The 27,241-nt window shown below is 44.8% G+C and overlaps 1 protein-coding gene across 1 annotated transcript; it reads left to right on the top strand.

Moving 5' to 3' along the window:
• Window positions 1–4,503: 4,503 nt before the first annotated feature.
• nptx1l (neuronal pentraxin 1 like) lies at window positions 4,504–10,278 on the top strand. Its single transcript, XM_078226065.1, is given in 6 exon segments — window positions 4,504–4,932; window positions 5,027–5,056; window positions 5,662–5,872; window positions 6,866–7,110; window positions 7,927–8,106; window positions 9,953–10,278. Coding segments are annotated over 6 exon segments (1,317 nt in total). The 3' UTR covers window positions 10,175–10,278.
• Window positions 10,279–27,241: the final 16,963 nt, after the last annotated feature.

Raw genomic sequence — 27,241 nt, 5'->3', positions numbered from 1 at the left:
AGCCCAGTGCTGTTCAGACTTAACGCCTGGAGGGGACAGATAGTGTGGAGGAAGGGAGGGGGGAATGGTGGAAGGCAAGATGGAGGAAGGGGTGTAAGGCGAAGGAGGGATGGAGGAAGGAGGGATTGAGAAAGGCGAGATGGAGGAAGGGGGTGGAAGAAAGTGAAATGGAGGAAGGGGGATGGAGGAATGGGGTTGTTGAAGGCAGGGATGGAGTGGATGGATGAAGGGGAGATGGATGAAGGGGAGATGGATGAAAGAAGGATGGAGGAAGGGGGATGGAGGAAGGGGTGAATGAAGGGGGATGGAGGAAGGGGAATGGATTAAGACAGGATGAAAGGGGGGGATGGAGGAATGGGGTGGATGAAGGGGGTGCATGAAGGGAATTGCCAAACATGCTTTTGAGGTCAGCCAAGGGTTTGAACGATTTTGTAGAGGTTATGCAAAAACACCTCCTATATTGAAGCAGTTTGCTGGCGAGAGAGAGAGAGAGCTTTTAATATTAATAGTAGCACACAGTGAATCATCACTCATATAAATAGGTCTCTGATTTAGTTAATTCAGTGAAACTTTTCAAAAAGATTCATGGCTGTTCGATAATATTTATGTCACATCTTACTGGAGGATGCCCCACTTTCCGCGCTGTTCAATGTCTGCAACTTTTACACACAGCAAAATGGCAGGACGTGTTAGGAATGCCAAACGCCGAGAGAAGTGGACCAGTCCCAGTGTAGTTCGCGTGAAAAGCTTGTTAACTGTTGCGGGTTGTGGAAAGATGCAGAGTGGCTGTGAGGTGAAATCTCGGTAAGAAGCCTCACAACACCAGGTTAAAGTCCAACCTGGTTTCCCACAGGTGAAATCTCCCCATGGTACAGGAAGCTGCACTGCACACAGCTGGCTGGGACTCTACCTGTGCACACACCTAGCGCTTCACTTTCACCTGTTTACTGGTCTGAGGTCTCCAATAAAATATAGAATGCTATAGTTGAACAGATAGAGACAACACAGCACATGTGAGTGTATCGGGGCCCCGGGCGATGATCATCACCTATTGTGATATAGAATTCCTCATGTGCTAATGTACAAACTTCTAAGCAATTCATCACATTATTGCCTCCTGAAAAGATATACTCCTGAATAGGTCACACTGATAAAAACACACAATGAGGGAGCACAATCCCCATTCTCCACAAGATATTAATGAAGAAATTTGTGTATGTTTTTTAACGATTACAAAATACCCCCCTCCCACCCCCGTCATAACCTGTGTCCCTCTCGTTTCAAATAAGTTAATTAATCGCGTTAGCAAAAATAATTGCTACTTATGCATTCCCACGATGTTTCCAACAAGGTTTTGGCGTCTGCCTTCACGATGGTGACTGGGAGATGGGCTGGAGCGGACTCCAATCGATGCTTGTTGTTGTATTGCTGGCATGGTCTCGTTGCAAAATCATCACCTAACATTGCATTGGGCTCCACCACTAAACCATTTATTCCAATGGAAACACACAGAACTCTCCCAGAACTGTCTGGCCAGCGCCTAGTGGCATGGGACGTTGCTTGAATCTTGCTTTTTTTCATTCATTCGTGGGACATGGGCGTCACTGGCTGGTAAGCATTTATTGCCCATCCCTAGTCGCCCTAGAACTGAGTGGCTTGCTGGCTTGCTCGCCCATTTCAGAGGGCAGTTGAGAGTCAACCACATTTCTGTGTCTCTGGTGTCACATGTAGGCCAGGCCCGGTAAGGACGGCAGATTTCCTTCCCTACATTAATGAATCAGATGGGTTTTTCCAAAAATTGACAATGGTTTCATGGTCATCGGTAGATTCTTAATTCCAAATATTTTTTATTGAATTCAAATTCCCCCATCTGCTGTGGTGGGATTCAAACCGAGGTCCCCAGAACATGAGCTGAGTTTCTGGATTAATAGTCTAGCGATGATACCACTCGACCGTTGCTTCCCAACCGTTAAGTGGAAGGAAGCGGGCAGGGGGTCATGGGGGTGCTGGACTCTCTCCAGTAATGTTTTGATGCCCATGTTGGCACAGTCCCAGAAGATCCCTGGGATTGTTACACTTTCCAGCACTTTTCTTCTATTTTAACCAGGTCTGGATCCAATTCCAGAGAGTTAACGCACCCAGTGGATTGTCACACAGCACTTTCCAAACACCAGATGTGATACCCATGACCAATACTGGCTGCCTGGACATTTTTAAATTCCCGTTTCAGTTTGAAACCAGGGTGAGCGGATCTCTCAGATGTACTGAAGAATGTCCCATCTTGGGAGAAGTTGGGGGTGGAGGGGGGAGGAGAGTTGAGGGAGAGATAACTGTTCTTCTGCAAACCTGCCACACTGATTGGCTTGGTCACTTTAACAGTGGTGACTACAGCTTGAAGTAACAACGCCTGAGTTTGCCATTGAGGATCATGTGCAGATGGATGTGTTTAGTGTGTACACGTGTTGTCTGTGTTTTGTTCGTGTGGGTGTGTTGTTTGTCTGTGTGTTTTGTGTGTGTTTTGTGTGTTGCATGTATTGTATGTATTGTGTGTGCTTTATGCATGAGTGTGTTTTGTGCTAGTGTGTTTTATGTGTGTTATATGAGTGTTTGTGCAAGTGTGTATTTTGTGTGTGCTTTTGTGCATATTTGGTGTGTGTTGTATGTTTGTTTGTATTTTGTGTACGTATGTGTTTTGCCTGTGTGTGTTTTTGTGTGTGTTGTGGGTGTGTTTTGTGTATGTGCGTGTTTTGCATGTGTGTATGTTCGCGTGTGTTCTGCATGTGTGTGTTGCATGTATGTGTTTATGTATGTGTGTGTTTTGTGTGTGTGTTGTGTGTATGTGTTTTGAGTGTGTGGTGCGTGTGCTTGTGTGTTTGACTGTGTGTGTGTTTTGTGTGTGTGTGCACGTACGAGTGCGTGTGTTTTTTGTGTGTGTATTTGTGTGTGTGTACATGAGTGCGAGTTTGTGTGTGTGTGGGTATACGTGAGTGTGTGAGTTTGTGTTTGTGTGTGAGTGTGTGTTTGTGTGTGTGAGTGAGTGCGTGTGAGAGTGTGTTTGTGAGTGTGTGTTTGTGTTTGTGTGAGAGAGTGTGTTTGTGTGAGTGCGTGTGAGTGTGCTTGTGTGTGTGTGTGAGTGAGTGAGTGTGTATGTGTGAGTGAGTGAGTGTGTATGTGTGTGTATTACGGGAAACAACCAGGGTCAGCCAGAAGGCACGTCATAAATTCCCCTGAGAGTCCTCAGAGCTGGCTCTGGGAAATATTCATGAGGCCAGAATGGGAAATGCCAGCACAACAGGCGCGTACATTCTTTAATACAGGGTTGTAAATCCAGCAGCCACAACTTGCATCGCCTGTTGCCTCGATGTGTTTAAACTGTCAGGAATTGAAGCCGGAATCCTCCCTAGAATTTGGGAAAGGGGGGGGGGGGGGGTGGTTGGCGGATAGCGACACGAATGCAATGTTCACAAACCGAATGACTCAATCCCACCACTTCAATGTAAATAATTCAAACCGGTGGACGTTTGATGTTAGGACGACTTAATGTTCCCAAGGATTTATTACGAAACCGCAATGAATAGTTAACGAAGCTCAAAGATTGCTGTATATATATTTTTAATGATTGTTGAAGAAACTGTAGTTTATCCCAAATCAACCCTTTTTGTGTGTTGTTTTATTTTAATTCTGATCTGGGGATCTGACTATGAATCAAATGAGTTCCACTTGAGGAGGGAGCAAGGTGGGGGAAAAGGGAAAAAGGGGATTATTCTCTTACAGAGGCAGTCACAGAATGAGAGAGATTTTTGGCAGGAGCGCCTCCTTGCAGTCACAACCAGGGGAGAGTTTCAAAGCTCCAGGAATTTTTTTTGGTTTAAATCTTGAAGCCGATTGCAGCTACTCCCGGGGTATCTGAGCAGCCTCGCCTATGGAGCTGTAATATTAATAAGTGGGGGGTGTTTAAAAATGCATGGACTTTCTTTTTAAAGCATTGGAAGGTGTGACGTAAAACCACAACTGTGATCCTGATGCGTTGAAAGAGAGGGAAGGGGGGTGGGGGGGAGGATGTTGAAGTCCAATAATGAAGGCTGATAAAATATTGAAATACTTAAACTTTTAAAGTGTTCTGGGTTTTTTGAGCTGAATGTATGCACATCCCCCCTCCCCCACTCTCTCTCTCTTCTGGGATCCTCCCCAAGTAAAGACACAGAATGCTTAATGCCAATCCCATTTGACATGGTCACAAGACATGAAGTGGAGCAATTAAACTGGGATTCCACCCCTGCCTGACGTGGCCATGTGAGCTTGGATATAAATACTGGCAGCGCTCTCTGCACCGCCTCATTTCACGTGGATAGTTCCTTGGTGCTGAAATCTCTCCTGGAAAAAATACTTGCTCTTCTCTCCCCCCCCCACCCCATTCCCCCCCTTTCCCCAGGCGGAGGAGGAGGCACCCCTCACCCACCCACCCCACCATCATCAACCACCCCACCCCGGCTTTGGTGAACCATGTCCCGCGGAACCTTCGGCGGATTCCTCGCCCTCGCCTTCCTGCTGGCTCGAGCCGCGGCGCAAGAGTTCGCCCAGACCCGCTTCATCTGCACCTCCATCCCCCTGGACATGGACCCCATGTGCTCTGCCCCCATGCAGAATAGCGGTCCGGTGGACGACATCAAAGGCACCATCCTGCAGCTCCGGGAGACCATCCTGCAGCAGAAGGAGACCATCATGAACCAGAAGGAGACCATCCGGGAGCTCACCGCCAAACTCAGCCGCTGCGAGAGTCAGAGTATGTCAGAGCCCACGGTGAGTGAGCCTCAAAGCCCGGGTTTAGGAGGGGAGGGGAGGAGGGTCCCCACAGCCAGCAGCTAGCAACACTCCTGGAGATACATCTCCATCTCAGAGTCCACATTAAATCAACTTGGACAAAACTTTACAATTAAAAGCAAATTACTGTGGAGGCTGGAATCTGAAACCAAAAGAGAAAATGCTGGAAAATCTCAGAGATTTTCCAGCTTTTTCCCTTTTGGACAAACTTTACAATCACCTGGAGAATTTAGAGGTAAATAAGAGAGGAAACTTCTCACATTAGATTAGTACAAAAAAATCAACGACCCAATGGGTCCAATGAGCGATTGGAATCGATTTGAGATCCCCTTATCAAATAGATTACAAACTAGATTTGATTTGATTTATTATCACATGTATTAGCATACAGTGAAAAGTATTATTTCTTGGCGCGCAATACAGACAAAGCATACCGTTCATAGAGAAGGAAACGAGAGAGTGCAGAATAAACTGAATCCCTGCAAGTGATGTCTGTCCAAGTTCCAGGCAGTGCAAGTTGGAGTTGTTTTGTCTGAAGTTATCATTCCCTTTTCACCCAGCTCTTGTTGACAAGAGTAAGATTGGAGAATGCTGCCCTTTCAGATGGCAGCAAGCACCTCGATAAAAGCAAATTACTGCGGGTCCTGGAATCTGGTTCTCTTTACAGATGCTGCTAGACCTGCTGAGACTCTCATTCCCGCCCCCCCCCCCCCCGCCTCTTGGGGTCCGCTTTGTGAGTTTGGGGGTCAGTGTAATGTAGCATTGTCCCCATTCCTGTACCTCGCTTCTTACACCTATTTCTCTGTGTTTGTGTGTGTGTTCTGGGCGATGACAACACAGCAATACAACCGAGGCAATGTCTCCGGGCAGACAAATAGCTTGAAAGATCTCTTGCAGAACAAAATAGACGACTTGGAGAAGCAGGTTCTGTCCCGGGTGAACAGCCTGGAGGAGACCAAAAACGCGGTGCGGAACGACTCGACGGAGAACAGGGGCAAGATCGAGAATGCACTCAATTCGCTGCATCAGAGAATCAGTGACTTGGAAAAAGGTAAAAGCGCCGCTGCCGCCGCGGAGGCTCTGAACTTGTATAAGCCCCGGCGCTACAACCACTCAAGTGGGCATCTTTGTAAAGAACAAGGCAATAGATAGAACTGTCAAGGCCAGATTTTTCAATGTGATATTTCAGTAATTGTGCCATTTCCAGGACTTACAGATTTAGGGAGGAGGGGGGAAGGAATTGGAAAATCCGGATTTGTGATCAAGGAGGGAGTTGGGGCAAAGCTAGGGGGGTTGGGGGTGGAGGGGCATCGCAATGTGCAATGCGTGATGTCCTGATGCTCCCGTATTGCTGCCAAATGCCCTGCTGCTCGGGCTGGAATACAGTGTGGCTTGATAAGGATTTGCAGGATGGGGAAGATGGCACACTGCCCCTGGGCAATAGCAATGTAGAAATTCTGCCAGGACCACCCCCCAATTCCTCTATCCATCCATTCTCCCAATGCCAGAGCTTATATTTAGCTGCTTTGGCCGCAGTCTTGGTTCTCTGGAAATGGGATGGGGGGGGAGGGGGGTGATAAGAGGCGCACTACGGCAATATTCCGGCAGTCTGAGAAAACTTCACCCGGAGTGTTAGAGACCTCCCTCCCTCTCCCTCCCTTGCTGCAATATGCATTGCGCAGCGCTCCCCCCCTCCTCGACACAGAGGAAGAAGCAATGTCCCAGGACGCGGCTCACATGATTGGGATTATACTGCGGGATGTATCTGGAACGGCGGGTTACATAAGAACCGGAGTGATTCAGCGTCTGAATAAATGCACTCGAACCACCCAAAACACACAAGTCTTTTCATTAAAAAAACAGGCAACCAAACACAGGGTGACAGGCACTGCTGGAGATGGAGCGGGTTCCTAAAGAGAGAGATTCCAGTTCAATGTCTCACCCAGCAAACAGAAAGGTGACCCCCCCCCCCCCAATCTATCCACCTTCCAGCCGCTCCTCACACTTTTTCCCCACTCCCCTACCTTTTCAATTTATTTTTCAGGACAGAGAAACTCGAGGCCGACTGATAAATTCCAGATCACCTTTCCTTTGAGGACCAACTACATGTACGCCAAGGTGAAAAAGAGCCTGCCGGAGATGTATGCCATGACTGTTTGTATGTGGCTGAAGTCCAACGCCTCCCCCGGGGTCGGGACCCCTTTCTCCTACGCTGTCCCGGGACAGGCCAACGAGTTGGTCCTCATCGAGTGGGGCAATAACCCGATGGAAATTCTCATCAATGACAAGGTAAATATTTAGCTCAGGTGTTGCATCCTCCTGTTGTTGGAGCTATTTGAAACTCTTGGGCAATAAATCACCAGAAAGTTCAGGCAGGCCATTCGGCCCACCCAGGCCGTTCAGTTGGGGGGGGGGGGTTAGGATATTGAATCAGCCATGATCAAAGTGAATGATGGAGCAGGCTCGAAGGGCTGAATGGCCTACCCCTGCTTCTAGTTTCTATGTTTCCGCCACTCCGTTCAATCTGGTACAAACTCGATGGGCTGAATGGCCTCCTTCTGTACTGTAGGGATTCCATGATTCTTGGCTGACCTGTGTTGGACAGTGGGGGGATTTTACAGCCCCGCATGTCCCACAACCCATAGAATACCACCCAAGGTCAACGGACCTTCCCATGGTCCACCCCTCGCGACTCCTGTGGTGGGTGGAAGGGTGTAATTCCGGCCAGTGTGTCAAATGTGGGCCCAAAATAACTCGGCTGGGATAGCTAACGCTGTTTCATTAGAGTAGAATTGATGTTGCTTGCTTCGTGCACACAGACCCATAATCTTAATGTAGAACATTTTCTTAAAGGGGACACCTCTTCTCTGGACACTTAACAGCAAAAAAATAGAAACTTGCTAAGTAGTCTGATAAGTTAGCTCTACAGAAATGTAGGTCTTCACTTGTGATGCATCAGTGTTTTGGAGAGCTGTGGGCTGGGCTGGGAGGTTAACGATGGTCCATTTTCATCCTCGTTCAATGGGGTGTCTTCCAGCGACAGCAGCAATTGAAAGTAGCTTTGGAGTCCCAATACTCCCACATATTAAAATTTCATTTTCACAGGTAGCCAAGCTTCCTTTCGTCATTAATGATGGGAAATGGCATCACATCTGTGTCACTTGGTCTACAAGAGATGGCGTTTGGGAAGCTTATCAGGACGGGCTGAAGAGGGGGAACGGGGAAAATCTAGCACCATGGCACCCTATTAAGCCAGGCGGAATCATGGTTTTGGGCCAAGAACAGGTAAGTTGTCTTACACATTAAATAACAATATGAGAGAACGTTATGAATGCAGTCATTGGCCTGAAAGTGGACCGGCCCCCAATTGGATTTTACACTGTCCTTCGATGCAAATATTGCAAGTTCTCCTGCATAACCTTTCACTGTCAGTGTTAAACCAACGGCAGAGGGTGGTTAGCACCATTGAAAGCACCAGAAAATGCCAACAGACTAGCTACACTGGCAAACACACTGGGAGGGATGAGCAGGAAGAGCGATGGTTAATTCTACACCGTGTGGGCCTGGTCCCTCAAGACAGCAGATTCAACATATGGGTTAGAGTGCCCCAAGTGGCCCATAGATCCAACTGCCTGAATCACACAGCATGTGATGTGTGTGATGAAATTGAATCAACAAACTGTGTGGGATCACTTAAAAATGCAGTTCCTTAAAGGCACACTGCATCAAAGTAAACGGGAAACTTAAAACATCAAATCAAAATGTGATTAAAAGAGTCAACAACATGAACCTCCCCCTGCCGGTGCCCACTGGACATAGAAAGCTTCAATAGTGCCAGCAGAAACCGTGTGCACCCTTTCCAGGGACATGAGGCAGCAAACATAGCCACAGAAGAGGGGGAAGTAGCTGGGATGGATGACCTCCCCTCCCCCCAATGTGATGTGTGTGTGTGTGTGTGTGTGCATGTTTGTGTGGGCATTATCCACCTATTATATGTCAGGCCAGTAAAATGGATGTAAATTCTGGTCCTGGTGACATTTCTGCATTTCTTGTAATATTATCCCACATCACATTTGACATAAGATTAATTAATGGAGATGATTCCTTTACCCCAAAGAATCATCTGAAAGGTGTGGAGTATTGGATACCAATTGCACTTACATACCAAGACAGTTTGAGAGCTTTTCTAGTTTTGAAAACCCTCTGCTCTTCTATCCCCTCCTCTGAGAAAAAACTTGAAATCCTGCCCAGATACCCATGTCCCTCTCCCTTCCTCCCACCTCCAACATATTACTGTAGTTTGAGGAAAGGGAGTTGTGTGTAGACAGACTTACTTGGTCTTTAATCTCATTACGCAATGAAATAAATAATAAGAACACAGCTATCATTTATATGTTGTTTGTCTAGAGAATTAGAAACATAGAAACATAGAAAACTACAGCACAAAAATACAGCACAAAATAGAATTATTCTATCTTCAGATGTGGGTGGCACGGGCAAGGCCAGCATTTAATGCCGTTTTCAATTTCCCCTTGCTGGACTATTTCTGTGGGCACTTAAGAGTTTAGCCTTCCCTAAAGTGAACCAGATGGATTTTTTTTCACAACACTCGACAGTGGAGCAGCAGCATTACTGAGACTAGCTTTCAATTCCAGATTGTTGGTGAAAAATAATCAATTAAATTCCACCAATTGCCGTGGTGGTTTTCGAACCCTCGCCCCGAGACCATTAAGTGACATTGGCACGAGGCCGCCATCTCCCCAACATTGCAACATAAAAGGCTCATCTCTTATACAGCGATTGGGATTCATTACAAAGTAATTTAACTGTATATTGCTGTTGGCAATTACACATGAACATTAATATCTCAATAACTCGCTGACTGCGCCACATTAGTAGGATGGAGTTGCAGGCAGCTTGTACCCAAGCACCACAGCGTACTGCGGGGAAATGTGGATGGAGGGTCACATAAGAGGACGGAAGGAGAATCAGTGTTATCCTGCCTGCCTGGTTTTAGCTTAGAGAGTGGAGAGAGAGAGACACACACACAAACATATACACACATGTATAAACAGGCAGAGGCAACATTTCCCAGTTACTGACATTGTTATTTTATCTCCTTCTGAATCAGGACACTTTAGGAGGTGGGTTCGATGCCACACAGGCCTTTGTGGGTGAGATGTCCCACTTCCACATGTGGGACAGAGTCCTAACTCCGGGAGAAGTCTACAGCTTGGCCAACTGCAGCGCCAAGACCTTGGTGGGCAATGTCATTGCATGGACTGAAGCCAACGTCGACATCTACGGCGGTGCCACCAAGTGGACATTTGAAGCGTGCCGCCAGATTAACTAAATCACCGGGGAAAAAAAAAAGAAGGGACTAACTAAGAAAACCACTAAACCACAGCATCTCTTAACGGCTCCAAAATCAAATTTCTTTTTTCAGGAACAAAAAAACGTAAAAGAATTTTGTGCAAAAAAAAAGTTACTTATGTGTTGGTAAAATATCTTGTCACGACAACGGGATCACTTCTCAGGCGTAAATATAGAGGGAGCATCAAAGGATCCTCTTCTCTCACCTTTCAGCTGACAGTCAGCAGTATCTTGAGGAAGGCCATGTGCTCCAAGTGTCTGGTGGCGTGTTTACTTGATGCCAATTAGCCTGAGTGCCTTTGGCAGGTGCAAAATGCAACAAGTAGTGTTTTTTTCTTTCCTTTTTTTTGCATAAAAAAAGACGAACACATTCTTTGAGATAATTGCGTTGTAGGAACATGTCTTGTTTAAAAAAAAAGTTAAAATAAGCTATGACCATGTATGCTCTGCTGCACAATACACTCAAGTACTAATGAGGGGACGGCTGCAAAGGCTGAGACACATATTGGTAAACTGAGGGTGTAGAATAATGTGGGTGCTTTTTTTAAAACAACGAGAAACAGTCCATCATTGTCACATCACAGGCTTACGGCATGGCGACTTGTATTTGTGTGTGTTTATTTTCTAATCCATTCTGAACGGCAGTCTATCCGACTGAAGGCTGCCAAAGAGAAAAAAATAAATGTAATATTGCGCCCTCTGGTGAAAAGGATTATTTTTTCTAAAAAGAAATTTTTTGCAAACAAAACATTTTTATTGAATTTGATGCCTGAGTGAGGACTTTCTCCCTCCCCCACAGACCCCCCTCCCCCCAAAATTATTTAGATGATACAAAATATTGTTTTTTTTTTGCCAGATATTATGGTTCCCTTTGCAAGTAAAAATAAAAGTATTTATAAATGTATATATTGTATGATATGAGGAAGTTATATGTACCATAGACAGTCACGTTCAAACCAAAGTTGTAAATATTCTGACTCCAGGTCCCCATACTATCAGTAAATCCCATTTCTGAAGATTGAAGCGAATAGGCACTGCATTATACAACCATTTCTTAAAAGAAAGCGCTATGTTTTTATGTCATTAATGCTTTTTCATTTAATGCAAAATGTGACATGTACTGTCAGTTTTATTTTTACACAAATAAAGAAAAAGAAAGGTCACAGGCATCAAAGGCGGTGGTTTTTATTCTGTGATTACCCACAAAGTTTGGAGGGTTGGTTGCGTGCTGCTGGAAGATGAGGGTGACTTGGCCCTGTGACCATATTTTAGACCAGGAGAACCTCCAATGCATTACTGATCTGTCACTTGTGCTGTCCGGTGTCGACCCTCTGACAGGAAGCTGGTGTGGGCGCCGGCTGTTGAGTGCATAATGAATGGAACAATGTCTTATTGCAGTGAGAATCCCCTATTATTCAGCTTCCAGCTTTGGGCATTCACCAGGGGTGAAGAATGGGTTAATTCATCGTAAAAAAGAAAAATGCTGAGTCTTGATGAAACGAAAGTTAAAACAAGTGTCTCACAAAAACTAAAAGGTGCGCTGAGTGATAAAATTCAAACCTGCGAGGTGACACAGATATAGAAAATAGGAGCAGGAGGAGGCCATTCGAGTCTGCTCTACCATTCATTATGATCATGGCTGATCATCCAACTCAATAGCCTGATCCCCCCCATATCCATAGAACCATAGAATCCTTCGGTCCCTTTTGCCCCAAGTGCTATATCTAACTGCCTCTTGAAAATGTACAATGTTTTGGCCTCAGATACTTGCTGTGGTAGTGAATTCCACAGGCTGAACACTCTCTGAGTGAAGAGATTTCTCCTCATCTCCATCCTAAACGGTCTACTGTGTATCCTCAGACTGTGACCCCTGGTTCTGAACACCCCCACCATCTTCCCTGAGTCTACCCTGTCTCGTCCTGTTAGAATTTTATAGGTTTTCCATTAGATCCCCCATAGAGCCACAGGATCCATACAGTGCAGAAGGAGATCAGTTAGCCCATTGTGGCTGCTCTCTGAAAGAGCATCCTGCCCAGGCAGAACCCTGCCCTATCAATGTGACAATGACTTCAGATCCACCAGTGATAGTTAGCTCTCCATTCACACACACACACACACACACATATATATAGACACATCTTCTCTGTTAACCATGGAGAACAGAGAGTCATTAACCTACTGTCGTTATTCCCGGAGAATAATTCAAATCACGTCTCTCCATTTGCGGTTACAGGGAGTATTTTGAGGGAGCTCCATATACAGTGGACCTACAAACAAAAAGAAAGGTTTTAATTATGTTTTGTCACATCTCACAATGAGTTTTGTCCTGACCTGTCTTAATCACTAAACTGCAGGTATTACTTGGCAGCTGAGATATACGAAACAGGTCCAGAAAAAAAAAAGCACTGTCTAATTGCTTATTGATTAGAAGCTTTATCACATTAGTTGGCGCATAATAAATGACTGCATTTCCAACAAGATGCTCCATCTAGTGGGTAAAGTGAGAAGGAATCATGTGATTCCCAGATGGTTGGCAGGTTTGTCAGTCCTGAGGGGACTGGACAGAATGGATGCTGAAAAGATGTAAGTTGCGGGAGGGACTGGAACTAGGCGACACAGTTCAGAAATAAGCAATCTCCCATTTATGAGAATTTGTTTTAAATCTCAGTGCAACTCTCTTGCCCTGGAAATGGGGGAGGCAGGGTCATTGAATAATTTAAAGGCAGGGGTAGGTAGATTCTTGACCCACAAGGGAGTGGAAGGTCATCAGGGGTTGGCGGAATGTAGAGTTGAGGCCACAATCAGATCAGCGATGATCTTATTGAATGGGAGAGCATGCTCGAAGGGCTGAATGGCCTCCTCCTATTCATATGTTCATATGGATACATATTAAGTTCAAATTTCTCCACAAAGTCCAGTACTGAGGTCACTACCTTTTTTGATCATTAATAATCTGGACTTGGGGGTGGGGTGGGGTGGGATGGGAGAGAGGGTGGTGGGGGAGAGGGGGGCAGGGGTAGTGGGGGGAACAGGGGGAGTGCAGGGCATAGTTTCAGAGAGTTACAGATAACATGAAAAGTGCAAACATTGAGGAAGATAGAAATGGACTTAAAGAAAGAAGATACACGAAGAATGGTGTAATGGGTGGGTGCATGGCAGGTGAAAATGAATGTCAAAAATTGTGAATTTGGTATGCAGAATGTGGAGAGATAATCATAGAAGTAGGTGTGGCCCATTAAGCCTGCTCTGCCGACAATCCCACCCAGGCCCTATCCCCGTAACTTCATGTATTTACCCTACTAATCCCTCTGACACTAAGAGCCAATCAACCTAACCTGTGCATCTTTGGGACTGTGGGAGGAAACGGGAGCACCTGGAGGAAACCCATGCAGACATGGGGAGAATGTGCAAATTCCACACAGACAGTGGCCCGAGACCGGAATGGAACCCGGGTTCAAATAATGGAACTAAATAAATGGCGAACGTAAGAGGAAAGAGAACAGTGGGTGTTTGTGCACTATCTTTAAATGTGGCAAGACAGATTAACAAAACAGTTAAAAGTAAAGCATGTGGGTTCCTGGACTTTATTAATAAAGGGGCAGAATTCAAAAGTCAGGAAATTTGGCTGGGGTACTGTCCGGTTCTGGTGCACCACCATCTCAGAAAGGATGTGAACGTTTTGAAAAAGGATAGGGAGGAAATTTACTAGAATGGTTCCAGGAATGAGGGATTACAATTAGGTGGATAGATTAGAGAAGCTGGGACAGGGGGATAAGAATGAAAGAGTGCAACTAACTGGGTTGGGCCTCGAACCCCTCTGTGCAGTGGGCCAGGTGACCTTATTCTGATCATCTTTCATTCCCTCACCCCACAGTATAAACACCTCCCACTTTCTATGCCTTTTAGCTTTGATAAAGGGTCACCTGGACTCAAAACGTTAGCTCTTTTCTCTCCGTACAGATGCTGCCAGATCCGATTTCCCAGCATTTTAACTTTCGGACCTTATTCTTTGCTGTGTTATGCTTCAATTCCAAGCTTAAGGTTGACATACTTGTGTAAAGAGTCAGAAAACATTTGTGGCTCCTTCTACTTTAAAACAGAATTGTAGGCTCAGTATTAATAAAATATTAACAACAGATTTCCAGAACCTTCTCCTGCTACATTATTTTGCATTCATCTTTATAAATCTGGCTGATCACAATTACAGAACCTTCGAACACATACGTCGAAAGGAGGCAATGATTTTAGTTCTTAATCTCCAATATGCAATGAGTTGCTGCCCTCTGAAAAGAAACATCAGCAAGGAATTGTATTTACTGAAGCACTCTTCAATTTGTAAAGGGAACTGCAGTCCAATCATTCACTCCCTATGCTACACAAAAATATTTTATTATCGTGATACCTAATTGATTCATTGTACATTTCATTGTCGGATGTGCTGTGGCTGAAGGCTGGAATCACTGAAGTTCTCTTGTTGACCTACATTGGAGGAATATTGCAAAAATCAGTCAAATCTTGCAGCGTTTTGCCTTCCACATATAAGGCGTTAATTTATGTCAAGTGACTAATCTATCTGGAAGCCTATTTAATTCCTGTCAAAAACAGACATACAAAATTGAACCAACACTCATATTTTAAAATAAGCTCGGGGAAGGTTTTAGCCAGCACTGTACTGCATCGAAATATTTTCAAAATATATTTCAATTTGCTGCACTGCTAAACTGAACTGGTTCTGCTCCTATACCTTCCTATCGTGTGACGTGGGACTCTGCCAATCCTGTGTTTGATGAGGAAGCTAAGGTGGTGGGGATGGAAGGCACAGAACCTCAATGCTGAAACTTGGAACAAAGAACTGTAGCAATGGTAGACATCATAAAGGGTGTAAAACATACGGTATGGAGGGGAGTGAATAAAGGCTAAATTGCTCCAAGGCATCACATTCACAGCAATAATATTCAAACTCCTTGAGAGAACTGGAGTTTTTAAAAAAACATATATCCAGACAGTAAATATTCTCGGCGTACTGCTAAACCGACCAAGGAACCACCCGATACCAATTTCATCAACTTCAATAATTAAGATTATTTTCAAGGCAAAACTCAGGTTGCTCCAGACATCAAGCAGTCTGCAGTTAAACTGACAACTGATGAAAGGGGATGTTTGAATTTCAGTACACCAACTACGCAGTACACACTGGCATTACTAAATGCCAGTAAATCTAAGACTATGACTTCTGGTAATGAACTGATCTAGCGTTTTCAGGTTTGTATGGGTTCTGCTCGCAAGCTCCGGAGATTGCAATGACACTACTGATTAGCCTGTCCAGTTTGCTTTGTCAACATGGGTGATCAGGTTAAAGAAGAAAAGACTTTGCATTTGTTCAATGTCATTTAGGAAATCAGGAAGCCCCAAAGTACGTTACAGCCTAGTGTCGGCACTGCTGTATGGTAGGAAGAGTATGTTATCCTCTTTATTCCTTCATGGGATGTGGGTGTCGCTGGCAAGGACCTCATTTATTGCCCATCCCTAATTGCCCTTGAACTGGTAGCTTGCTAGGCCATTTTGGAGGGCCGTTAAGAGCGTGGTGGCACAGTGGCAAGTGGTTAGCATTGCTGTCTCACAGATCCAGGGCCTGAGTTCAATTCCTGGCTTGAGTAACTGTATATATGGAGTTTGCATGTTCTCCCCGTGGGTGGGTGCCTTCCGGGTGCTCCAGTTTCCTCCCACAGTCCAAAGATGTGCAATGAAGTTACTGTGAAAATCCCCAAGTCTCTACACTCCGGCGCCAGTTCGGGTGCACTGAGGGAGTATTTAGACCATAAGACATAGGAGCAGAATTAGGCCACTTGGCCAATCAAGTCTGATCTGCCAATCCACCTAACCCACACATCTTGGTGGAGTGTGGGAGGAAACCGGAGCACCCGGAAGAAACCCACGCAGGCACGGGGAAAACGTGCAGACTCCGCACAGACAGTGACTCAAGCCGGAAATCGAACCCGGGTCCCTGGCGCTGTGAGGCAGCAGTGCTAACCACTGTACCACCGTGCCGCCCCATGGATTTCTCAGTTAAATTCATATCCAGGTCCCAGAGACACATGGACAGAGGGAGGCCCATTCTCTGTGAAATGGTTTAAAGATTATGACATGGGGGTGGAGTGAGGATTCAGAAAGATTAACTCAGATAAGTAATTGTAATCCAGTCCTGCTACATTTCCCATTATTCTTCATCCATTGGCTGAAAGATTTTCCTCTCTACGTAATGAAACTATTCAGTAAATACAGTAAGTTTCAACATCGAGTCTGCAGAGTTCCCTCAACCTGAAATGACCAGGCTGCAAGTTCTATTCCAACGGGTAAATTGTGTGTTTCATCAGAATTCATGTGGATGCACAAGCTTCACTATTTCCCCGTTGTCTTTGCATGGAGGTTCCTCACTACTCAGAGCTCCCAGAGCTGTAGCCTTGGTCCTCAATCAACTATCAGTCCAGTTGTCTGCCCCTTGAGTCAGTGGACAGTTGCCAGATGGTTGCTCTGCATACATTTGTATTATTGTGTTTGTCTGAATTGTACTTTGCTATCATTTACACAAAGTTATCAGGGGATTGGACAGCTACTTATGGCCATTTGCTCTTTAGGCAAGTCTGCCATCCGGCCCTTTCATTTTCTTGTCCCCATCCCATGGAATAATGGACAGAAGTAGAGTAGAGGGTAGATTCACTTGACTCATTCCTGGGATGAGGGACTTCTCCTATGAAGAAAGGTTGAACAGGTTGAGTCTTTAGCCATTGGAGATTATAAGAATGAGAAGTGGTCTTATTCAAATATATAAGATCCAGAGAGGATTCGACAGGGTAGACACCAGGAGGATGGTTCCACTTGTGGGGGAGATTAGAACCAAGGGACACAGTTTAAGAATAAGATGTCTCCCATTTCAGAGAATCATAGAACCCCCACAGTGCAGAAGGAGGCCATTCAGCCCATTGAGTCTGTACCGACTCTCTGAAAGAGCATCTTACCCAGGTCCACCCCCTCACCCTGTGCCCGTAACACGGCACATTTACCATGGCTAATTCACCTAACCTGCATATCTTTGGACCTTTTAAGATGGAAATGAGGAGAATTTGTTTCTCTCAGAAGGTTATTTGTATGTGGAATTCTCTCTCCCGGAAAGCAGGAGGCCAGGTCATTGGATTTATTCAAGGTTGAGTTGACAGATGTTTGATAGACATTGGTATCAAGGGTTATGGGGGGGAGTTCTTTTTCAAGTAGCTGATCATAGTCGTTGGCATGTTCAGAGATTTACCCTGTAGTAGGGCAACCCAGGGAGTGTGGGCTGCAGCAGGAGAGGAAAGAATGGAAAGGGAAGAATGGAAAGGGTTAAACACTCAGCCTCACTGTAGTATCCACAGTCGCTGCAGGTAGATACACGACAAATTACAAATAACTACATCCCAGATGGCACTAAACAGTCACACCCCAGTGAAATCTTTCCGTGGTTATAGCAACAATAAGAGAATCGATACTACTTATCGAGACTCCACAATGTCTAGAGGAACCATTGTGCCTCTGGAAAATTAATCAAGTATCAGGGAAATGGGGACAATTAACACACTGTTGAAATTGGCTTGATAACTACAGTGCTTTGCTATTGCAAACAGGTAGACAGGATGTGTTCAGAAAATGATTAAAGATAAAGCACACAAGACAATGGATCAGCATAGGGCAATCAAAACAGAATTTTAACAAATGTAAAGTATCAATATGACCGAATTGAAATGTAGCGCTTTGTAATGCGAAAAAGTATAAGAATGTGTATGAACCTATGATTAGCAGAGTAGCTCGGGAACAAGCTGGAATTACAGCTTCGCATACTGCTCTCCCTCATGCATGTTGAATAAAGCCATTTTTGTTGAAGTTCTCAGAAGTTCGTTCATTCCCTCCAACAAACCCCTCCTGAGCTGAATCATAGAATCCCTACAGTGCAGAAAGAGGCCACTTGGCCCAATGAGCCTTTACCAACAACAATCCCACCCAGGCCCTATCCTTATAACCCCACGTATTTACGCTGCTTGTCCTCCTGTCATTAAGGGGCAATTTAGGTTGGTCAATCCATCTAACCCCCACATCTTTGGAGTGTTGGCGGAAACCGGAGCACCCGAAAGGTACCCTTGCAGACACAGGGAAAATGCGTAAACTCCACATAGAAAATCATCCAAAGCTGGAATTGAACCTGGGTCCCTGGCGCTGTGAGGCAGCAGTGCTAACCACTGTGCCACTGATGTGGTTCGTGCTCAGGTTTTCAGGGGTGGCTGGAATGATAGTTTATCCACATGGACAGTCTAGGCTGCAAGAATTCATTACTAAATTTGAGAAAGAAATGCAAAAATCATAAAGGGTCAAAAAATGCAGCAAAATCCAAATAGCCAGAAATCTCTCTGGCCCACAGACCTTGAAGAGGGCAGGGTGGGGAGCTGAGAATTCTCTGTTTTGGTGAACAGGGTTCAAGAGATTTCAGAACTCAGGGAGTTTCTCGTGGGGCATACTTCATCTCATTTTTGCTGAATTTTGGGTTGTAATGATGCACAGGCTCAGTGCAACCTCCAAAAATCAGTATTTTTGGCTTTGTGCAATTGAGAGCTGTGTGCCATCAAACTCCCCGCCCAATCCAACACTGGATGTGGGCAGAATATACAGAACTCACTCTCTGAATGCAAGATCAAGGAATTGTTGCAAGAGCACAGCACCATCCCGTCCAAAGTGTTAACTCCTGCTGTGATCTTGTTTGCTGGATGGCAGCAGCTCTCCAACACATGCCCACCTGCGCACCCAAGAGCGAGCTGAGTGAATTTTAGTAACCACCTTAACTGTGTGAGGCCAATCCTGTATTCTCTGGACACCCAGATGTGTAAACTATAACTACACATGGGTCTGCTGCCCTTGGCATTCTAGGTGATGGAGGTCAGGTGTTTGGAAGGTGCTCTTGAAGGAGCCTTGGTGAATTGCTGCAGTTCACTCTGCTAAGTTGCAGTTCAAACCCAATGACTGACAAACTTGGCCTTTATTTTATTGCCTGGCAAGAAACTTTGCCTTCCTCCCGGGATTTGAATTGGGGTTGGATGTGACAGCTTCTTCTCCTTTCATCCCACTCATCCTTCTCTCTCTCAGTCCTTTCGCACAGAAAGCCTCCAGCAACTCATTGCTCATTTGCCCTCTTTTTTTTAACACCAGAATAATTCCAGCAGTTGCTAAATCATTACACCCTTGTGCAATGTTCTCAATGCAGTTTGATATGTCCACATTTTGCTGGAGTGAATTTGAAGAATGAACCGGAAATGAAATTCCCTGTGCTGTTGCATTCAAAAAGCTACAGCAGATCCTCAGCATCTTGAATTTCTGGCAAACAGATGGATAACAATCAAGGTGCCTGTAATGTTCATAGAATCATAGAATCATAGAATCCCTGCAATGCAGAAGGAGGCCATTCGGCCCATCGAGCCTGCCTCAAATGTATTAGGGTGATGGGATGGTACAAGGGCAGGGACATTGGTCTCTGATGTACATCTCTCTCGATACTCTGTTCCAATTACTTAAATTGAACTGGTGATTGGGTGTGCCCTGTAATTTAATTTGATTTGATTTATTATTGTCACATGTATTAGTATACAGTGAAAAGTATTGTTTCTTGCGTGCTATACAGACAAAGCATACTGTTCATAGAGAAGGAAAGAAGAGAGTGCAGAATGTAGTGTTACAGTCATAGCTAGGGTGTAGAGAAAGATCAACTTAATGCAAGGTAGGTCCGTTCAAAAGTCTGATGGCAGCAGGGAAGAAGCTGTTCTTGAGTTGGTTGGTACGTGACCTCAGACTTTTGTATCTTTTTCCCAACAGAAGAAAGTGGAAGAGAGAATGTCCGGGGTGTGTGGGGTCTTTAATTATGCTGGCTGCTTTGCCGAGACAGCGGGAAGTGTAGACAGAGTCAATGGATGGGAGGCTACTCTGATGGACTGGGCTTCGTTCACGACCCTTTGTAGTTTCTTGCAGTCTTGGGCAGAGCAGGAGCCATACCAAGCTGTGATACAACCAGAAAGAATGCTTCCTATGGTGCATCTGTAAATGTTGGTGAGAGATGTAGTGGACATGCCAAGTTTCCTTAGTCTCCTGAGAAAGTAGAGGCGTTGGTGGGCTTTCTTAACTATAGTGTCGGCATGGAGGAACCAGGGCAGGTTGTTGGTGATCTGGACACCTAAAAGCTTGAAGATCTCGACCATTCCTACTTTGTTCCCATTAATGCAGGCAGGGGCCTTTTTTCCTTTATGCTTCCTGCAGTCAATGACAATCTCCTTCGTTTTGTTGACATTGAGGGAGAGATTATTGTCACCGCACCAGAGTCTGCACCGGCAACAATCCCAACTGTGGGTTCTTTCAGCCTGACACAAGTGTATTAGGGTGATGGGATGGTACAAGGGCACGCACATTGGTATCTGATATACATCTCTCTCGATACTCTGTTCCAAATTGAACTGAAGATCAGGTGTGCCATATAATGGATGCTCACTAGCAATCCTCCCCCATGCAGTTAAGAAAATTTGAGCTTTAATTAGCAAAGAGGTGAAAATAACCTCTGCACATGCACAGCCCCACACCTCTTCCAGTGGAGACAGTCTCTCTGCTGTCCCCCAATTAGCAGAATATCTTAGTTAAGCCCTTCAACATGGATAGTTCCAAAGCACCCTTTGGAGATAGAATCGTCCCCAGTGAGTGTCAGCAGGATATTCAGCTCGAGAAGTATCGTAGCCCAGCTGATCCTCACTTCCAGACATAGGTGTACGCTCATTTTCCAACAGCAGCCACTGTCAGGGCCAAGAGTCCTGCTGATTTCCTGCCATTCCTTGAGAGACTGAGACCAGTTGTAGGCCACTCTGTACTGGTCAACACCAATTGGCACCCATCTCAGCCACCATTTCACTGGTGCACCTAGTATGGAGACTGCAGTGGTCTGGCCCTCGTGTATGCCTGTAAGGGCGGCATGGTGGCACAGTGGTTAGCACTGCTGCCTCACAGTACCAGGGACCTGGGTTCGATTCCCGGCTTGGGTCACTGTCTATGCGGAGATTGCACATCCCCCTGTCTGCGTGGGTTTCCTCCGGGTGCTCTTGCTTCCCCCCACAGTCCGAAAGACATGCTGGTTAGATGCATTGGCTAAATTCTCCCTCAGTGTACCCGAACAGGCGCCAGAGTGTGGCGACTAGGGGAGGTTCACAGTAACTTCATTGCAGTGTTAATGTAAGTCTACTTGTGACACTAATAAATAAGCTTTAAAACTTAAACATTGATGTGGTCTTCTCCAATTTTTTGAACTAACTGGTTTACTGTTGAGCCATAAGGAGTTAACTTTGTCTCTTGTTTCTCCCTCAGAATCACAACCAGTGTGTTCTACCTTTTCTCGCATTCTGACAGGTTCATATTGTCTAAATCTGAACTCTTGTCATTTGGTATTCTAGTTGCTTTGGTCTGAGAGGGCAACTCTGCAATCAATTATGGATGAGTACTCTTTTTGCTTCAAGGGGGATGGATGGTACATATTTGATGCAGTAGACATGACAATGCCGTAAAGGTGTTGGCAAGGAATTGGACTGTAATTTCGCTGTAACTAACTTATTTTAAAGATCACTTAATGTTGCCCTTCATATTGCCTTGTGGAAGGAGATCATGTTCTTTTAGTTTACATATGTAAAGATTGATTCAATTCTTTCTGAATGAGAGAAACAAGATTTCGGTGGGTACGACACCATGATATATCTCTGGTATCTTTACCTGTATGCACCCACCTGCCTGCTGTCAGACATCAGGGCAGGATTTGGGATATCCACCAAAGTGGACAGAGATCTGATATAAGGGATTGCCATCTGAACACTCACTGCCGCCCACAGATTAACACCAAACAGTCAGGCTGGAGGATCAGCAGAAAACCTCAGCTAATGGTGCAGAAAGAAATCAGGTTGATGCCAAGTGCAAATTAATGCAGCCCTTTCATGACCCCCTTTCCACACACTGCAATCGAAAATTAACACCTTTTATTTGTTCAATTAAAAACACGGCAAGAACTGTTTTGAACTTAAATAGGTGAAAAGAAAGTTCAAGTTCATTTATTAGTGCCACAAGTAGGCTTACATTAACACTGCAATGAAGTTACTGTGAAAATCCCCCAATCACCACACTCCGCCGCCTGTTCAGGTACACCAAAGGGAGAATTTAGCATGGCCAATGTGACTAACCAGCATGTCTTTCAGACTGTGGGAGGAAACTGGAGCACCCGGAGGAAACCTACGCAGACAAGGAGAGAATGTGCAGACTCCGTACAGACAGTGACTCAAGCCAGGAATCGGACATGGGTTCCTGGCGCTGTGAGGCAGCAGTACTAACCATTGTGCCACCATGCTGCCAAGGCAGGAACTTGCCTTTATATAGCACCTTTCACCACACCAGGATGTCACAAAACTCTTTACAACCAATGAAATACTTCTTTGACGTGGACTCACTATTGTAATGTGGGTAATGCTGACAGCCAATGTGTGCACAGCAAGATCCCACAAACAGCAATCTGGTGGTGACCTGGTCATCTGTTTTAGTGGTACTAGTTGAGAGATAATGTTTGGTCAGTACATAGAGTGAACTCCTCTATTCTTTGAATAGTGCCATGTGACCTTCTATGTCCATGTTAGAAGGTAGACAAAGTTTCAGTGTATAGAATCATAGAATCCCTACAGTGCAGAAGGAGGCCATTTAGCCCATCAAGCCTCCAACTATCCTACCCAGGGCCTATCACCGTAACCCCATGTATTTACCCACGAATCCCCCTGACATGAAGGGACAATTTAGCATGGCCAATCAACCTGACCCGCACGCACATCTTTGGACTGTGGCAGAAACATGGGGGAAAACATGCAAGCTCTACACAGACAGTCATCCAAGGCTGGAATTGAACCCAGGTCCCAGGTGCTGTGAGGCAGCAGTAATCTTCGCCAAAAAGGCAACACCTGCGACAGTGCATTATTCCTTCAAAACTCCACTGGTTTGTCAAACTGCATTATGCGGCCAAGCCTGTTTCAGGACTGCTGGAAGAGTTAAAAGATTGTTCATTTCAAAATCCGATCAGGTTTTGATTTGGGGGATTGATAGTTGTGTAAATCACTGCTAAGAACCTTTGCACATTCGACCCAACGACATTGGACCTGAGATTGGAGCTAAAGAATGTATGGATTTAATCCTGTAAACATGATTTATTAATGAGAGTACCAACCCAGATAACAATGCATTAACATCCCAAATGGCTCATTGACTATTCTTCAATAGCCTTTGAAAATATTGCCAAGAACTGTGTAGATAGCAAGTGGTGTATCTCTTGTTGTTGTTGAGGTTTGCCACAAGGATGTGCTTGTTGAAAATATGATTTCTTATTTTTTGCTGGTTGGATTTTAAACTGGAACCTTATACAGACAATTGTGTTTAAAATAATAATAGATAGGTTGAACTGTTACAAAACACAATTTCACATTTCACAAAGTTAGAATGAAGAGACAATGAACCTCCCAGAAAGCACGAAAGACCCCATCTCCTGATTGTTCACCCCACACTGAGGCTTTGCAAATGTTTCTGGGATGAGACATAAAAAAAACACTTATCTGTTCTGAAACAATAACTGCAGCCAAAATGAACTAATCAAGCCCCTCTGGAATATGAAGCCAGCAAGGTATTTCAAGGGATCCCCTATCAAGCAGGAACCACAGTGCAGGAGGAGGCCATTTGGCTCATCATGCCTGTACTGACCCTCTGAATGAGCATTTCACCTTATGCCGTTCTCCTTCCTTCTCCTCGTAACCCTGCACACTGTGTTCTTTGCAGGTAATCATTAAATGCCCTCTTGAATGCCTAGGTTAAACCTGCCTCACACACAGTCTTGGGCAGTACATTCCAGACCCTAACCACCCACTGTGTGGAAATGTTTTTTTTCATGTCACTTTTGCTTCTTTTACCAATTACCTTAAACCTGTCCTCTCTAGTTTTCAATTCCTTGACTAATTGGAACAATTTCCCCCTACCTACCGTGTCCAGACCCCTCACGATTTTGAACATCTCTATCAAATCTCCTCGCAGCTTTCTTTCCTCGAAGGAAAAGAGTCCTAATTCCTCAAAACTATCTTCATGACTGAAGTTTCTCATTGTAAACCTCTTCCACACTCTCTCAAAACCTTCCTAAAATGCGGAGGTAGAAATGCAAAGGACAATGCCATACTGTAACAGGCTGTTGGAGCCATGTGCCTTCTCTCTCCCTCTCTCGGAATTACAATGCCAAGTTATAAAGTGGCCACCCGGAGAAGTAAATAACTGAACCATGATTGTTTAAAATGTGGAAAACTGCTCCATATGACTGCAACCAAGAGGATAGCTAAGCTAAATGGCCACAATGTCAAGCCACCACACTGAGACCAATCAAGGAGCAGCTAACTGCAGCTAACTCCATTTTTTTCCAATGGAATGGACTTAGAATCCTCAGAATCCTATCCTGTTATTCTGCTAGCTGTACTTGAGTGTGCACAGGCCCGGGTAACTGTGCGTGACTGTATGAATTGTGCTGCGTTTTTCTCATTAAAAAACCCCCACCCCTTTGAATAGTTTCAATAAACTTACCTCATCCTTTGTTTAACCTAAGAAAACCTGTGTAAGTAATTCTCTGCAACATTCACACGTAAATAATGGCACACTTACAGAGTAGGCAAAGCACAGCCTCTCTAAATTCTTTGAATAAAAACAAACTCTGTTGCAGTCACATGAGGAGGGGGAAGTTAGGGAAGTAAAGTTTAAAGTTTATTTATTAGTGTCACAAGTAGGCTTACATTTACTCTGCAGTGAAGTTATTGTAAAATTCCCCTGGTGCCTGTTTGGGTTCACTGAGGGAGAATTTAGCATGGCCAGTGCACCTAACCAGCACGCCTTTCGGACTGTGGGAGGAAACCAGAGCACCCGGAGGAAACCCACGCAGACACGGGGAGAACGTGCAAACTCCAGACAGAGAGTGACCCAAGCTGGGAATTGAACCCAGGTCCCTGGTCCTGTGAGGCAGCAGTGCTAACCACTCTGTAGGAGTGATCTCAGCCCTCCTCACAAGTCCTAACAAGTTGAAAGCTGTCAACCCCATTCAGGCTCACGTCTCCAGTATACACCTTTATTTGAAATTAAAACATGAGCTCGGAAAATGCATTCAGCAGGTTTGGAATGTCTCTACTCCATTTCCATTGCGTTCTAACATCACTGTAACAGAAACAGCATTCAACAACATTCTCCAGAATGGCCTCCAAAGAGAGAAATACTGCAGTCCTGACACCTATTGTCAAACATGATTATTTATTTGCTGGAATGGAATGCTACCAGGTAGAATTCTTTTTAATTATAAACATACAACACATATCAATTGTAATTGAGAACTAGTACTTCCCCAGGTAATGTGTAGTCTGCAGTCTTGACATGTGCACACTAAGGCACTCATTGTTTGCGACACCACTGATATCATTGCTTCTCTTGTACTGTCCTGAGTTGTTGATGTTAAATTTCAGGCAATCCAGGTGAGATTTGTCTGTGTGTGTATGTTGTGCGTTTGAATGCTTTGTGTGCGCAGTCTTTCTTCGGAATATGATTGGGTTGTAAGTTTACTTGGTTTGAGGGCATCCAAGGTCACGTAACCTGAATTTTATATTTATCTTTGATACTGGCTCACCAAGAGCTTTTATGGGTCATTCTCTATCATTAAGCCATCAGTTTTAGTATTCACTTTTACACCCTGTAGGCAAATATTTTCAAATCTGCAGAGTACATGGTGTGAATATTAATCTGTTCCCTACGATCAACTGTACCAATCTGGGGATACATGATTTATTTTTAAAAAGAGAGATACATTATGAATAAATTCCTTAACAGGGCACTAGATGTGAACAAGCTCCATCTCTCACATGCCATTATTGGTAGTTTTGGTATTTCTTTGCATTGGCCGGGCTAAATTCTCCCACACCCGAACAGGCGCCGGTGTGTGGCGACTAGGGGATTTTCACAGTGACTTCATTGCGGTGTTAATGTAAGTCTACTTGTGACACTAATAAATAAACTTTAAACTTTATTAATTGTTGAATCAATGCCCATGTTTATTTACAAAGCTTTTCATGTCACTTGTGCAATGATAGTTTTATATATTCATTCATGGGACATGGGCGTCGCTGGCTGGCCAGCATTTATTGCCCATCCCTTGTTGCCCAAGGGCAGTTGAGAGTCAACCACATTGCTGTGGCTCTGGAGTCACGTATAGGCCAGACCGAGTAAAAACTGTAGATTTCCTTCCCTAAAGGTTTTTGTACCTGTAAATTTTTGACAGTCTGTCACTTACTGAACTCCAACAAATGGAAATGCTACACAAAAGTAAGTGCAACCTTATTTCACTGAAGGCGACATTTTATTTGGATAATTTTCTGCTCTTGATGCGGAGACACACACGTTGGGAGCCCAGATTGGAAAATTGAGTCTGGAGGAGAAGACACCAAATGTAGAGGGCAGTAAATTTCTTATCCAATAGAATTAGCCTTAATGTATAATGCACGGTCTAAAGCTCTGAATGAACAAGCCAAAGAACTTGTGATTGCAAAGGACTTTTGAGTTAAGATGTTCTGAGGATTTCTCAATGATCCTATGCCTGAAGGCACCAAACTCTACAGTCGAAGAGTTAATTTCAGGGTTAAGTCCAGTCTGTGTTGTGTTATTTGATCCCAATAATGGGTGGCACAGTGGTTAGCACTGCTGCCTCACAGCGCCAGGGACCCGGGTTTGATCCCAGCCTTGGGTGGCTGTCCGTGTGAAGTTTGAATGTGCAGGTTAGGTGGATTGGCCATGGTAAATGGGCTCACGGGGAGAGAGTGGGGGTAGGGCCTGGATGGAATGCTCTTTTGGAGAGTCGGAGCAGACTCGATGGGCTAAATGGCTTCTTTTTGCACTGTGGGGAGTCTAT

The sequence above is a fragment of the Mustelus asterias genome, chromosome 12 (assembly GCF_964213995.1).
Source record: "Mustelus asterias chromosome 12, sMusAst1.hap1.1, whole genome shotgun sequence".
Taxonomy (NCBI): domain Eukaryota; kingdom Metazoa; phylum Chordata; class Chondrichthyes; order Carcharhiniformes; family Triakidae; genus Mustelus; species Mustelus asterias.
This window is presented reverse-complemented; position numbering and strand designations above follow the sequence as displayed.